This window comes from Ranitomeya imitator, chromosome 1 (assembly GCF_032444005.1).
Source record: "Ranitomeya imitator isolate aRanImi1 chromosome 1, aRanImi1.pri, whole genome shotgun sequence".
NCBI classification, from domain to species: domain Eukaryota; kingdom Metazoa; phylum Chordata; class Amphibia; order Anura; family Dendrobatidae; genus Ranitomeya; species Ranitomeya imitator.
This window is the reverse complement of record NC_091282.1, coordinates 707,428,442-707,445,941: the sequence shown is the minus strand read 5'-3', so window position 1 is coordinate 707,445,941 and position 17,500 is coordinate 707,428,442. Positions and strand designations below refer to the sequence as shown.

General features: G+C 38.3%; 1 protein-coding gene across 1 annotated transcript in view; it reads left to right on the top strand.

Moving 5' to 3' along the window:
- The first annotated feature begins 1,052 nt into the window (after window positions 1-1,052).
- PAX9 (paired box 9) overlaps window positions 1,053-17,500 on the top strand; it is a 66,298-nt gene continuing 49,850 nt past the window's right edge. The window contains exons 1-2 of the mRNA XM_069731982.1: window positions 1,053-1,919; window positions 7,416-7,552. Of these exons, the coding sequence (XP_069588083.1) occupies window positions 1,280-1,919; window positions 7,416-7,552 (777 nt within the window). The 5' untranslated portion in view covers window positions 1,053-1,279. The remainder of the gene's footprint in view (window positions 1,920-7,415; window positions 7,553-17,500) is intronic.

Genomic DNA, 17,500 nt, shown 5'->3' with positions numbered 1-17,500 from the left:
TATATAACGTGTGTGTATATGGTAGAAATATAATCTGGAGAGTAGGCAAGAATCACTCCATAAGTGGCGCACAAATAGTGTGTGTAATATGTCCAAGATAGAAGATACTCTGTGAAATAATTTGTTCCATAGACATAATCATCAAAAAATCTATTTACTGTATATGTTATAATAATAATAATAATAATAATATGCTTATATATTCTTATATACTAAGTGTATGTGTAGTATAATATATATTACACACAGATGTATATAAAACAGCACAATTGATATTTAATATATTATATCATATTATGTGAATTAAACTAGAATATATATATTTGCATATTAATTTATAATGGCATACAGCAAGCTGAAAACAATATCAACCTCTAATGGTTACAGTGTTGATACATGTGTCCATCTGCTGGTAGTTTTCCTAGACGACTGCTATTTCTGTATCTTATCTGTGACATTTAGCTCTGATGATATTGTAAAAAAAAATAAAAAAATACTATTATTTATTTTTGAACAATAAGTATTATTATTAGGGCTAGATGATGCAGATAAGATACAGAAATAGTGGTCTTCTAGTAAAACTACCAGCAGATATAAACACTTTAACCATTAGAGGTTGATATTGTTTTCAGCCTTTCTAAATTAATATCCAAATATGTGTGCGTGTGTTTATAAATTATATATATAGATTAAAATGATCTAGATGAATTCATATAATAGATATATTACATTAAATATCAATTGTACTGTATATAACCCTGCTACATACTATTACTATTATTCTGGTCATCGGTTTTCAGTGTGCCATGCAGGCAGGCACCCTTGGCCCGGAGCCCCCCGTGCTGGCACTCACCGCCTCTCGGAGGGTCTCTCCCCTGCCATCAGTGCCCAGGTGCAGATGAGGCTGGTCTGCGCTGGGCAGGAGCAGGGAGGCCGCCACCAGGCTGCTGCCTGTCACTGCAGAGCGCCAATAGCAGGGGGGCATTCTCCCAGCCTGCCCACGGAGGAGTGCCTAGCCCCGGTGTCAGTGCAGCCCTGCCCACGTTGCTATTAGAGGGAAATACAGAACTTCCACTGTTGCACCAAGTAAAGGAAGGGTCTTCGTCATCTTGTTTCCCCTTAATTGCGCGGTGCAGCCTGCCCTGCTGCTGTCAGGCCCCTGTCATGGGTAAGTGGCCCTGTCCCCACTGGTGACCTGCACTGGCGGCACTCTGCAGTAACCCATGCACTGCCAGTGAGGTGAGTACCAGCTGATTGCCCAGCACTAACCCCAGTTGGCATGCATCTGTCCACAGAACCTGCCTTTGGAGAAGTCAACCAGCTAGGAGGGGTGTTTGTGAATGGAAGACCTCTGCCCAATGCCATCCGGCTGCGGATTGTGGAGCTGGCCCAGCTGGGCATCCGGCCCTGTGACATCAGCAGGCAGCTGCGGGTTTCCCATGGATGTGTCAGCAAGATTCTGGCCCGCTACAATGAGACTGGGTCCATCCTGCCGGGAGCCATTGGGGGCAGCAAGCCTCGGGTGACCACCCCGACGGTGGTGAAGCACATCAGGACCTACAAGCAGAGGGACCCTGGGATCTTTGCCTGGGAGATCAGGGACAGGCTGCTGGCAGATGGGGTGTGCGACAAATACAACGTGCCCTCAGTCAGCTCCATCAGCCGGATCCTCCGAAATAAGATCGGAACCTTGTCCCAGCAGGGTCACTACGAGTCCCACAAACAGCAGCAGCAGCAGCAGCACCCCACCTCTGCCCTGCAGTACAACCACATCTACTCCTACACCAGCCCTATGGCTGCCAAGGTGCCCACCCCGCCTGGCATGCACTCCATCCCCAGCAGCATGGCCATGCCCAGGACCTGGCCCTCCTCACATTCGGTCACGGACATACTCGGGATTAGATCCATCACAGATCAAGGTAAGAGATCCCTGGATCAATGCGATCACCCACAATATTGGATATTAAACCTATGAAATAGATGGAAACAGAATTCTGGAGGTTAAGCAGAAATAACAGTTTAGCCCTGGTGAAACCCAATGATCATATATATATGTGTATATATATATATATATATATATATATATATATATATATATATATATATTAATCTTAGATAATCTTCACAAATAAAACCTACTTTATAACAGACACCTTTAAAAGAATCAGATTAGCTGAAATCCCCTTACCATCCTATGCAGCATATCTCCAATTACGCATATATGTAGAATTATATTTTAATTAATATTTGTAATTAGTTTTCTCCTATCCATCATTGCACCTGCGCTTTGTCTATCCTCTACCCATCAAACACGCATGTTCTTTCTTATTAGTAGCATTTCGAGGAGGCATAAAGGAATTTTGGAGCCCGAATGTTTTAGCAGCAGATTTTGATCAATTGTTTTCACATTCTACAAAAATGTCGCATGCAGAGCCAGATGTCGCAGGGTGTCGGGTGGCAGTGCAGCTTCTCCATCTAATACTTGTGGACACGCTGAGAAAACTGTATATAAGAGAGATCAGGTCTAATAGAGCTGAAGGGTGAAGAAGTGCAGCCCCCCAACCTTTCCCTGTTACAGCAGGCCTGTGTCATCAGCTCAGTGCCTGCTGGAAATTAGGGGGGGAAAAGTTTCACTTCTCCAGTCTGTGCAATCAGACTAAATTTACCCAGACAGGAAGTTCAAATGTCAGATAATTGGTTTCATTGTGAGGCACACAGCCCAACCTCTGGGCATAGTGTGCACAGGAGGAGAGAGAGCTCTGCCCTGCACCCAGAGACTCATTCTCTGCCTATTGCCCTGCATATGATGGATCCCCCTTACTGGTGCCACAACAATACCAGTCCTGGGCTCCAACCAGTCCAGTCCCATCAATAACTAATGAGACCAAGTGCTGTATCCCCTTCCCACAGCCTGGCCCAGAATATACACAGATTACCATTTCCTGAATTGGCCTAACATTGGAGAATTAGATTACAAATTGGGAATGTTTGTAGATCCCCCTAATGGTTTCCTCTCTTATTAACACCACATTGGCAGTCAGGCCTCCAAGGGAACTGTCTGGAGTTGTTCCTCTATGTCTCAGATTATTTTGGGGGAAAGGATTCCTGAGCTGTGTACAAGGGGTCCTGCTCTGCACTGCTCAGGCCATTAAACTTGTGCTTTTGTGAGCAAATTGCTAATTTATTGGACAAAGCATTGCCTCTGACACAGGGACAGCACTTTCTAGTGGGGAAGGTGTGAACTGGTTATTAAGAAGGAGGGGAGAAAGGTCCCTTAAGTAGAGTTTTTATTTTTCCTTATTTATATTTAACAGATAGCTGGAGACTTTGTCTATAGAATCAGATGACAAGGAGCAGGAAATACATAACTAGGTTAATGCAGGTTGTGAATGAGTGCAGAAAAATGTGTGTGTATATATATATATATATATATATATATATATATATACAATATAAATAAAAAATATCAGCATGTAACATAAGAATATATGTGTGTGTGGGTGTATATATGTATATATAATATATCAGCATGTAACATAGTAGGAATATATATATATATATATATATATATATATATATATCAGCATGTAACATAGTAGGAATATATGTGTGTGTATATATATATATATATATATATATATATATATATATATATATATACATCTACATGTAACATAGTAGGAATATATATGTGTGTGTGTGTATATATCAGCATGTAACATAGTAGGAATATATGTGTGTGTGTATATATCAGCATGTAACATAGTAGGAATATATATGTGTGTGTGTATATATCAGCATGTAACATAGTAGGAATATATATGTGTGTGTGTGTATATATCAGCATGTAACACAGTAGGAATATATATGTGTGTGTGTGTGTATATATCAGCATGTAACATAGTAGGAATATATGTGTGTGTGTGTATATATATATATATATATATATATATATATATCAGCATGTAACATAGTAGGAATATATGTGTGTGTGTGTGTGTGTGTGTGTGTATATATATATATATATATATATATCAGCATGTAACATAGTAGGAATATATATGTGTGTGTATATATATATCAGCATGTAACATAGTAGGAATATATGTGTGTGTGTATATATATATATATATATATATATATATATATACATATATATCAGCATGTAACATAGTAGGAATATATGTGTGTGTGTATATATAGATATATAATATATCAGCATGTAACATAGCAGGAATATATGTGTGTGTGTGTGTGTGTGTATATATATATATATATATATATATATATCAGCATGTAACATAGTAGGAAGATATGTGTGTGTGTGTGTGTATATATATATATATAGATATATAATATATCAGCATGTAACATAGTAGGAATATATATATATATGTGTGTGTGTGTGTGTGTGTGTGTTTGTGTGTGTGTGTGTGTGTGTATATATATATATATATATATATATATATATATATAATATCAGCATGCAACATAGTAGGAATGTATATATGTGTGTGTATATATATATAATATATCAGCATGTAACATAGTAGGAACATATGTATATATATATATATATATATATATATATATATATTAAATATCAGCATGTAACATAGTAGGAATGTGCATATATATATATATATATATAATAAATATCAGCATAGGAATAGGAGGAATATATATAAATATATATATATATATATATATATATATATATATATATATATATATATATATATAGATTCAAGATTCAAAGAAGCTTTATTGGCAGAACCAAACACACATCAGCTTTGCCAAAGCAAGTATATATATATATATATATATATATATATATATATATATATATATTATTTAGGATTTGTGTATCATACTTTATTCAATACATTTCATAAAATATTACCACTAAAATCTAACACCATAATAAATCCTATATAATATAATCAAATGTATCACAAATTACAAAAAATCCATATAGTGATAACTTCTAGCAAACTTATCCTACATATAATGAATATTATTATTATTTATTGTTATAGCCCCATTTGTTCCATGGCGCTTTACATGTAAGGAGGGGTATACATAATAAAAACAAGTACAATAATCTTGAACAATACAAGTCATAACTGGTACAGGAGGAGACAGGACCCTGCCCACGAAGGCTCACAATCTACAAGGGATGGGTGAGAATACAGTAGGTAGGGTAGAGCTGGTCATGCAGCGGTTTGGTCATTGCAATATATCTTCTCAGCCCCTTTTTATTGATAATCTGCATCTGATAAAAGGCTCTAGAACCTTATAGCACAGGGTTATAGGGTTACTCCTCTCCTTCCTGCATGTATGTGCATGGTCTGATGCCAGCTCTGTGCCCAGGTGGGCAGCATACACTGAGGATAGGGGGCTCATCCCCTGATGGACACTTGCAGGGCTTCTTTTCCCAGATCCTTCCTTCTGTACAATCCCGACTGACAGATCTTCCAGCTTTGACTACATTGTGAGAAAGACTCTGGAACGTTTTTTCCCCCTCACTGTAGAATAAACATTTCTGACAAATTCTGGAATGCTAAGTATTTTCCATATTTAATCCTTTCTTCAAACACAGGCCGCACTTAATTTTCACCAAATTCTAGGGGCTGCAGACTATTTTTCTTGTAAAATCCCATTTTGTTACAAGATGGGAATAAATTAATGGTGTGCTGTAAGTACAGGCTGTCACATGCAGGCCGTGATTAATGAGCCCTGTGATTAATGGCTGCGGCTAATTATTGCATTTTCCCTCCATGACATGTGATTTTCTAATGCAATTTTCAGTATTTATCCAAAAACTCCACAAAACAGACACTTTTTCGTTTACACTGAAAACATAGTCACTTCCATTTTATTTGCATCTATGAATTTCACACATTGGGGAGAACAGCCTGCAGGATGCAGACAGCCAAGATACACACTCAGCAGAAGTGCTCCACTCACCGCAAGGCTGTAATAACCTGACTCCAGGGCCGCCAATGATAAGTGGAGGAGAGTAGGGGAAACAGGGGCAACCCTGCCGGAGCCAAGAGGACACTCTTACCACATGTATTATTATTTCCTCAAAATATTTACAATATTCATATCAAATGAAAGAAGTAGATGATAGTATAACAAGAGGGCGAGAGAAATTAGAGGTAGATACTAGAGATGAGGTAGACAGATGGATGACAAGTTATAGATGGCGGGAGGTCAAATCAAGAGATATTAAACAGTAAAATGTCACATAGATTGTGTGTGTATAAATAGTCATATGTGTATGGAAAATATCTATCTATCTATCTATCTATCTATATATATATGACAAAAATTCTCGGTATGAAAAATATAACAATGTATCTGTGTGTATATATGTATATATATATATATATATATATATATATATATATATATACACATGTGTGTGTATATCTATTTATATATAGTGTGTGTATACTTTTATGTGTATGTGTACTTACACAAATATATATTTATATATACACAGTGTATAAATACTAAATATGCATGTTGTATATTTATAGGCTCTCCGTTTACAGTGTGTGTCTGTGTATATATATATATATATATATATATATATATATATATATATATATATATATACACTACACAACCATACATAAATATGGACGGATTTATAATATCTTTCTCATTTCTAAATTGAGAATGGTTTTGCTGTATCTGTATATCCGGTTTATGAGTTTCCAATGTATTTAGGAGATATGTTGTGTTTTCTGGCATATTCCTATGCAGTTCTCTCTTTAGTCCTTTCTTCATCCTCTCTGCTGTCCTTTCTTAACCCTCCCTGGTGTCCTTTCTTCAGTCCTTGCTGCTGTCCTTTCTTGATCCTCTCTTTAGTCCTTTCTTCATCCTCTCTTTAGTCATTTCTTCATCCTCTCTTTAGTCCTTTCTTCAGTCCTCTCTTTAGTCGTTTCTTCAGTCCTCTCTTTAGTCCTTTCTTCAGACCTCTCTTCAGTCCTTTCTTCATCCTCTCTGATGTCCTTTCTTCAGTCTTCTATGCTGTCCTTTCTTCAGTCCTCTCTTTAGTCCTTTCTTCAGTCCTCTCTTTAGTCCTCTCTTTAGTCCTTTCTTCAGTCCTCTCTTTAGTCCTCTCTTTAGTCCTTTCTTCAGTCCTCTCTTTAGTCCTTTCTTCAGACCTCTCTTCAGTCCTTTCTTCATCCTCTCTGATGTCCTTTCTTCAGTCTTCTCTGCTGTCCTTTCTTCAGTCCTCTCTTTAGTCCTTTCTTCAGTCCTCTCTTTAGTCCTCTCTTTAGTCCTTTCTTCAGCCCTCTCTGCGGTCTCTCACCCTTTCCTTAATTGTGGTGTAATGTATAATGTGGAGGCAGTGAAGATATTGGTACAGTCAGTGACTGATGCTCCTGTGCCCGCAGTCAGTGACACTTCTCCATACCACAGTCCCAAGATTGAGGAATGGTGCAGCCTGAGCAGGAATGGCTTCCAGTCTACACAACACATGCTCAATGGCCTGGAGAAAGGCTCCCTGGAGCAGGAGGTGAAGTACAGCCAGGTAGGTGCCGCAGAGCTGTGTGTGGTCAGTAGGGTCCGGGGAGCTGAAGCTGCAGACCCCTCCTGTCTTATCTCACATCTGTGGAATCTTGATTTTATTTCCTTATCTACTTCATGAATATGTATTTGTATAATGCACAGACAGATAGCAGCACAGTCGCCGGACCCATCGGCACAAGTCAGATCCGACCTTACTCCGTCCCAGATGCTTAAGAACGTTACTATTTTATTGTTGTTTTTGTTCTGTACTTTTACTACTTTACATTCCTAAACATCGGGGATTATCAGACTTCATATTGTAAGTCCTAGCGGGACTTATACCAGTTAATATATATATTTATATAGATATCTATATATATAGATATCTATCTATATATATCTATCCACATGCCGGCTCCCAGAGATCGGCCCCAGCTCTATAAACCTTGATCTTACCGGAGACGATCCCGCTGATCTGCCGCAGGAGATGTGTGACATGATGACTGCACAAGATACTGTGTCACATCATTGAATTCTATGGATGGCTAACAGATTTGCTATATTGTAATTGAGCCATACACTCTCAAGACTGAGGAGTTACATTGGCTTAAAATCGGTGAAGCAAATATTATATGAATGATCGGTTAATAAAAGCGTGTATATAACTAGCAGCTTAGTGGGGAAAGGCTGTCAGCATTCCTAGGTCAGTGACCGAAACACACAGCCAAGGGATCCCCTGTATATGGACACAGAACTGCATCTGCCACATCAATGCAGAACGCTTTCTTTACAAAAAAAGCCCATACATTATATATATATTTATATTCTGTAGCTACATATGTCATGTGTCTATCTATCTATATATATATATATATATATATATATATATATATATATTGTATGTATATGCGTTTGCATGGATTATAATTGTAGGAGTTTATTTGTACATGTATGTATGTGTATATATATATATATGTCTGCATATATGCATGTGTATATATATATATATACACATGCACACATGCCATATGTAGATTCATTATATATATATATATATATATATATATATATATATATATATATATATATATATAGTATTAGGCTATGTTCACGTGTTTTTGCAGCATTTTGTTAATGCAAATTTTCAGCTGTGCTTTTCAATACCAGCAAAGTCTATGGGATTTCAGAAATCTCATGCACACACATTAGTTTTATTTTTCTGCCTTGGAAAACTGTTGCGTTTTTGCAAACTGCAGCATGCAATTTCTTTCGGCATTTTCTTTGCGTATTTGCAGCATTTTTTTTAACCCATAGGAAACAATGGATAAGTGCAAAAACACAAGTATCAGGTTTTGCAGCATTCTTGGTGCAAAGTTGTGTCACGTTCTTTGTTTTTTGTTTGGGGGGCACTAAACTTTAACAGCATGCACAAGAGACAACAAAAAACGTAGCGAAAAATAAAGTAGCAAAATTGGCTTTTTTGTAGCAGCTTTTGCCTGCAAAAAAAATGCAATGTATGAACATAGCCTTAAGTGTGTAAGTGTGCGTATAAGTGCATATATATATATAATTATAAAACATATGTATATGTGTGTGAATATATGTACAGTGTATACATGGATATGCTGTATTTGTTATATATATATATATATATATATATATATATATATATATATATATATATATATATATATATATATATAATCATAGTGTAGGATAATCATGTATATAATATCTAATGTGTTATGAATACTATTCAGGCATAATTGATCTATATAAGGTGAAAAACCCTGATGCTATATTTATATTTTATGTAACAGTTCTAGGATATGGGTGTTTATAGTTTTCTCTGTAGTTTCTGGAATCCTTAATAATAATGTATATCATATGTTACATATACAGAACTTTATATCGTATTATTGTAACATGGTCATTGAGCTTGTCTGCTTTGTTTAATTGTTTGAACTTATTCTCTATAGAGATGAGCTATATGGGAATATTTATTTCTATCGTGTGCGATATTTATCTAAGATCTCTGATATCTATTTGTAGACAAGTCTACATTTCTAAAAGCCTGAAACTCTCTTGCTTTGTGAGTGTATATACCAATACACAGAGATATATTTATATTATTTTAAAGCCCTTTCACTTTGTTCTATAGTCAAATATTTAGATTTAGGTCACCTGGAATCGTTTGCGTTATTTGCTCCCAAATAATAAAAAATATCCCCAAAATGTAATATATATTTATTGTATAGATTTGTCTGCAGATAAATCCACATTGATGCCATATGGTTCACTGCACATAAGAGGGAGCGATGGCCTCTACATTCACTTTGTTTTTCTTGCACCAGTGTGGCGTTACAGGGCGTTTTGTTCTCTATTTATGGCTAAAGCTAAATTCGGAATTTGTGGACACCAGTGCATTGTGTGTTCAGGTGACCCCGGCGTAGTCTGAGTTATGTGATATTTCTGATGGCGGAATGGACACAACATGTTGTCTGTTTCCAAGGGCGACCAAGAGAATTTTAAAAGCAGCGTTAGACATTAATGGGGGAAAATGGGAACAGCAGAGAAAATGAAGTTATTGTTGCTCAAAGAAACCAGAGTTTATTTTTATTGAGTGCATTGATTTTAACAGTTGTAACACATTGGAAACATTGTGTATAAATGATTAGAAAATGGAAAATCTGAACCCAAGTTGGAGAGCAGCATACATCTGGTCAGATCACACAGGTAACGCGTCATCTCCTAATAATAACACATTACCCCTATACCAATGACCAGACTGTAAGCAATTCATATACGGCTTGATGCACGTCTTCTGGAATGTCTGACAATCCCAGCTCCATTTTATCCTATAAAAAGCATTTTTTTTTTATCTTCACTTGATGCCCACAATTCACACCAGTCTTCAGATGCAGCTGTAGCATGGCTGAATATACCATAAACATCACTTGTGATACTGTGTGTCAGTCATGCAGTAATAATAACTACAGACATTATCCGAAACACCCAGCACTCACTCCTGTAGTCTTTTCCATCCAATCCTTAAATGAAGCTCTATGGGATTACAAGAACACCTTGAGATACTAATAAATGGAGGATGTGAACCTTGGATATCTGAATGCATGTAGGAACATTTTTCCCGCTCTACTATAAGGTCAGGATGTATAAAGAGGGAACAGGGGAATCCCTTATTATTTTGTATTGCTTATATAGCACTATCATATTCTGCAGCGCTTTACATTCATTATCATCACTGTCCCCATTGGGACTCAGAACCTAGATTCCCTATTAGTATTTCTCTGGAGTGTGGGAGGAAACCAGAAAACCCTCAAACACGGGGAGAACATACAAACTCCTTGCAGATGTTGTCTTTGGTGGGATTTGAACCCAGGACTTAAGGTCTTCAAAGCAACAGTGCTAACCACTGAGTCAGCGTGCTTGTTCCATTATGGTGCTGGGAGGTGCCAACCTGGACAGAAAGGCCCGATGCTTGGCTGCCTTTCTCACCCCCTTTTCATTAACCATGTGCTAGCTTACCTTCGATGCAATGGTAAAGTAGAAATAGAGATGGCAGTACGTAATCCATTAGTAAAAGGAATAAGACCAACCTTCATTGGGATTTCTTTCTTTAAAAGGCATCCAATGGAAACTGTCTCTATGGCCCATACACCCTCCCCCATTATATACATATACAGGTGCTTCTCACAAAATTAGAATATCATCAAAAAGTTAATTTATTTCAGTTCTTCAGTACAAAAAGTGAAACTCATATATTAGTCATTACAAACAGAGTGATGTATTTCAAATGTTTATTTCTGTTAATGTTGATGATTATGGCTTACAGCCAATGAAAACTTAAAAGTCATTATCTCAGTAAATTAGAATACTTTATAACACCAGCTTGAAAAATGATTTGGCTTACTGAAATGGATGTTCAGTAAATGCACTCAATACTTGGTCGGGGCTCCTTTTGCTTCAATTACTACATCAATGCATCGTGGCATGGAGGCGATCAGCCTGTGGCACTGCTGAGGGGTTATGGAAGCCTAGGTTACTTTGATATACAGCCTTCAGCTCGTCTGCATTGTTGGGTCTGGTGTCTCTCATCTTCCTCTTGACAATACCCCATAGGTTCTCTATAAGGTCAAGGTCAGGCGAGTTTGCTGGCCAATCAAGCACAGTGATACTGTTGTTTGTAAACCAGGTATTGGCACTTTTGGCAGTGTGGACAGGTGCCAAGTCCTGCTGGAGAATGAAATTTCCATCTCCAAAAAGCTTGTCGGCAGAGGGAAGCATGAAGTGCTCTAAAATTTCCTGGTAGACGGCTGCGCTGACTTGGCTCCACAAACCATCACTGATTGTGGAAACTTCACACTAGACCTCAAGCAGCTTGGATTGTGGCCTCTCCACTCTTCCTCCAGACTCTGGGACCTTGATTTCCAAATGAAAAGCAAAATTTACTTTCATCTGAAAACAACACCTTGGACACTGAGCAACAGTCCTGTTCTTTTTCTCCTTGGCCAAGGTAAGACACTTCTGGAGCTGTCTATTGGTCATGAGTGGCTTGATACAAGGAATGCGACACTTGTAGCCCATGTCCTGGATACGTCTGTGTGTGGTGGCTCTTGAAGCAATGACTCCAGCAGCAGTCCACGCCTTGTGAATCTCCCCCAAATTTTGGAATGGCCTTTTCCTAACAATCCTTTCAAAGCTGCAGTTATCCCGCTTGCTTGTGCACCTTTTTCTGCCACACTTTTTCCTTCCACTCAACTTTCCATTAATATGCTTGGATACAGCAATCTGTGAACAGCCAGCTTCTTTAGCAATGACCTTTCATGGCTTACTGTCCTTGTGGAGTGTGTCAATGACTGCCTTCTGGACATCTGTCAAGTCAGCAGTCTTCGCCATGATTGTGGAGCTATTGAAACAGACTAAGGGACCTTTTAAATGCTTAGGAAGCCTTTGCAGGTGTTTTTTGTTAATTATTCTAATTTACTGAGATAATGTCCTTCGGGTTCTCATTGGCTGTAAGCCATAATCATCAACATTAACAAAAATAAACACTTGAAATAAATCTCTCTGTTTGCAATGACTCTTCATAATATACGAGTTTAACTTTTTGTATTGTAGAACTGAAATAAATTGACTTTTTGATGATATTCTAATTTTGTGAGGACGCGTGCGCATGTGTGTGTGTGTGTATATATATATATATATATATATATATATATAATGAAGGATGTTGGTGGCCCTGTATCACACCTATTGTGAGATCTTCTACCATCTTTATATTTCGATACTCCTATACTCCCCATCCTTATATTTAAGCCAAAAGGCATATTTGTAAACAAATCCCTAAAGAAACAAAGCTTTTCTTTAAGGCTGAAAATATCTTTATTGCTATTAAATATACTAAAGACATATATATATATATGAAATTATCTAGAAGTATGTTTGGATTTACTCCATTTTTGGGGATTATTTTTCTGCATATTATCAGCAGCATATTTGGTGCATAAAATTTGCAGTATTTTGATTTATGAAATCTCATGCACACGCATGTTCTTTTTTTCCTGTATTACCAAGACACAGTATGTCAATTCTTTCAGCATTTTTTCACCCATTTCCTGTCACCACTTTGGTTTTTGGGACAGAATAAAAATGCTGCAAAAATGCCATGTGTGAACATACCCTTAGGATCTTATACACAGTCACTACTTTGTATTAGGTCACAGACCTCCTGCAGTTCACTTGGCCACAATACATAATATATCAGGCGTCCGCTCTCAGAGTAAGTGAGAACATTCTATTTTTCTTTTCTGCCAACTAAACAGCAGTGGGGCTGAGCTAGTAATGAGGACATACATATTATACAGGTGGCAAGAGAATGACTTGAATTCATTGACAGACAAGTCCTCAGCCGTCGTGTCATGTAATGTAGGTATGCAGAACTCCTCTTCTTGTGATGAGAAGGGTCCCAGCAGGATCCTGTGGATAGATGATAAATTGTACTTGTAGAACAGTCATGTAACCTGGAAACACAGGATTGGGCATGCTGAAATTTGATCTGATCTGTCAAGGCCCTTAATGTGTAGGGGCGATTGTAGAGCTTTACGTGTAGGGCTACACTTCCTATATAGGTAACTTTTTTTTAGGAGCGTACCTAAATGAAGGCATCTAATTACGTCGTCAACAGATTGGTAAACGGACCGTGGATCATCAGTGTTCTGGATCTGATTTTCATCAGTTTTTATTACCAGTAGAAAAACAAAAACACAAAGCTTCTTCTCTCCAATCCACTGTTAATCACTGATTTTCACGGGCTCATAGACCTATATGTGTAATATTGCTCCACGACTCGGATGAAAAATGGACGTATCTCTGGAATTTTTCGCTCCGCAAAAGAACCCACTGACATGTGAACAGCCCCATAGACTGTAATGGGTACGTGCTGTAGCTGTGAAAATCACAGATCGGACACAGATGTGACTCACGGACGCCGGAGTGAGGCCTAAGGCTCAGTTCACTTGTTCGGACATTTGTCTGTGCCTAACACTTAGCAGACAAACAGAATGCGTCATCTGTTACATCAATCATGAAAACATAAGGAGAGAGACCCCTTTGATTATTATGGGGATTATCTGGGTTCTGCATGCAGGACTTTTTTTTTCCATTCTAAAAACTACAAACTAAATAAACCCCACAATAATGAACGGGTTCACCCCGCTGCCGTCTACATAGCTGATGCAATGGGTCACTTATTCCATTTGTCTGTTAAGATGGAAGAGACAAATAGAAAGTCCAAATGGACAGGTAGACTGAGCCTTAGATAAAGGGGTTGTCCAGTCTGCAATCACTCTATGTGACTGCTGAGTTGTATATTCCCTGTGTAGGTGGCTGTGTCATGTGCTAAGTAGGCTCTACTCCACTTCGTAATGTTCTAAGGGAGGAAAGCCTAGTCCGCATGTGACCACAAGTTTGCAAATCACATATATGTTCACAATGCCGCCCCCCCCCCCAGGGAATACAGGGGAATCATGACTGTGTGCATTGTGACTGCAGACTTTTCATCTTACACTGGACAACCCCTTTAATGATGTACATTTTGGTTTATTTGATGTCACTACTGCATTACTGCTGTAGCCCAGTATGGTTATGATTCTTGGAAGAGTTAATCATCAGGCCGTTCTGCGTGCAGACACATGGCAGACATTGGCGTCCGCTTGGCACATTATTGAGGTGGAGAGCTTTCAGGCTTCACAATTTAATTTCTAAAATATGATACAAGTTTGCATTGTGGAATGTCTCCTATTAATTTTCTGCTATTTAGTACAGAATGAAGCAGCTTGTGACGTAAACTCCATTCTGGTTGGATTCTGTGATACAATGTGTCATTGTGCTTAGAACGGTGATGTCGTCACTTGCACAGAATGGTGAACCATGAAGCTGAGAAAGGAATATTCTGGTTTCAGACAATTTTTTTTTGTATACTACAAAGTTCCGCAGTCCTCACAGTTAGCAAGTTCTCTGCTTGTAGTCATAGAGTGGGATTTTTTATGGGTTAGTCCTGTTCTGGAATGGCACCCCGCACCTTACACAAAGAGCTCTTACTTCTGTACTGTAACTATAGACACACTATATTCTCCTCCCTTGGGGGATTATTGGACCCCAGACCTCCAGCAATGATAATGTGTTGTCACATGAGACTGCAATTGGAGTCACGTGTCTGTATGGCGCAACCTCACTGAACACAGGGACTGGTGGGATCTGGGGAAGTGCTGCCTTGGTTCACCCAATAGATGTGCTTAGTAAGTTTTCTATTCTTTTAATAATTTTGTAATTATGTCTACTGTGCTGTGGAGGTAATCGACAGCAAATCTCCAACTGGATTTTGTTACTTACAATCTCAATTAAAATTAATGAGAAAAATTGTCCCCCAAAAATCTGTAAATTAACAAAATGAGTCTGTCATAGTAAACATGCAGTCTAGTTTCCCAGACGTCTCTTAAATAGCAGGAAAAGTTGAGCAGATATAGATATATATATATATATATAGATATATATATATATCTATATATATATATATCGGACTGGCCCACGGGAGAAGGGGAAATTTCTCCGGTAGGCCCCTGTGCAGGGCTGCAAATGAGTAGTGCTATTACGCTTGATTCACAATTTGTAGAAAAAGATATAATATAATCATTCAGTAAACAAGCTAGGCAAATTCCTATAGCATAGAAGCAAAAGTAAATGTGTGTACTGTACTAGGGTCCGGTTATTTTTGTGTGTAGCTGAGAAGTGGGCCCCAAAAATCAATGTTACTGTTGAGCCTTTGACAATCCACTCCACTCAAACACTGTATATACATATACATATATAGTAACATAGTAACATAGTAACATAGTTAGTAAGGCCGAAAAAAGACATTTGTCCATCCAGTTCAGCCTATATTCCGTCATAATAAATCCCCAGATCTACGTCCTTTTACAGAACCTAATAATTGTATGATACAATATTGTTCTGCTCCAGGAAGACATCCAGGCCTCTCTTGAACCCCTCGACTGAGTTCGCCATCACCACCTCCTCAGGCAAGCAATTCCAGATTCTCACTGCCCTAACAGTAAAGAATCCTCTTCTATGTTGGTGGAAAAACCTTCTCTCCTCCAGACGCAAAGAATGCCCCCTTGTGCCCGTCACCTTCCTTGGTATAAACAGATCCTCAGCGAGATATTTGTATTGTCCCCTTATATACTTATACATGGTTATTAGATCGCCCCTCAGTCGTCTTTTTTCTAGACTAAATAATCCTAATTTCGCTAATCTATCTGGGTATTGTAGTTCTCCCATCCCCTTTATTAATTTTGTTGCCCTCCTTTGTACTCTCTCTAGTTCCATTATATCCTTCCTGAGCACCGGTGCCCAAAACTGGACACAGTACTCCATGTGCGGTCTAACTAGGGATTTGTACAGAGGCAGTATAATGCTCTCATCATGTGTATCCAGACCTCTTTTAATGCACCCCATGATCCTGTTTGCCTTGGCAGCTGCTGCCTGGCACTGGCTGCTCCAGGTAAGTTTATCATTAACTAGGATCCCCAAGTCCTTCTCCCTGTCAGATTTACCCAGTGGTTTCCCGTTCAGTGTGTAATGGTGATATTGATTCCTTCTTCCCATGTGTATAACCTTACATTTATCATTGTTAAACCTCATCTGCCACCTTTCAGCCCAAGTTTCCAACTTATCCAGATCCATCTGTAGCAGAATACTATCTTCTCTTGTATTAACTGCTTTACATAGTTTTGTATCATCTGCAAATATCGATATTTTACTGTGTAAACCTTCTACCAGATCATTAATGAATATGTTGAAGAGAACAGGTCCCAATACTGACCCCTGCGGTACCCCACTGGTCACAGCGACCCAGTTAGAGACTATACCATTTATAACCACCCTCTGCTTTCTATCACTAAGCCAGTTACTAACCCATTTACACACATTTTCCCCCAGACCAAGCATTCTCATTTTGTGTACCAACCTCTTGTGCGGCACGGTATCAAACGCTTTGGAAAAATCGAGATATACCACGTCCAATGACTCACCGTGGTCCAGCCTATAGCTTACCTCTTCATAAAAATTGATTAGATTGGTTTGACCGGAGCGATTTCTCATAAACCCATGCTGATATGGAGTTAAACAGTTATTCTCATTGAGATAATCCAGAATAACATCCCTCAGAAACCCTTCAAATATTTTACCAACAATAGAGGTTAGACTTACTGGCCTATAATTTCCAGGTTCACTTTTAGAGCCCTTTTTGAATATTGGCACCACATTTGCTATGCGCCAGTCCTGCGGAACAGACCCTGTCGCTATAGAGTCCCTAAAAATAAGAAATAATGGTTTATCTATTACATTACTTAGTTCCCTTAGTACTCGTGGGTGTATGCCATCCGGACCCGGA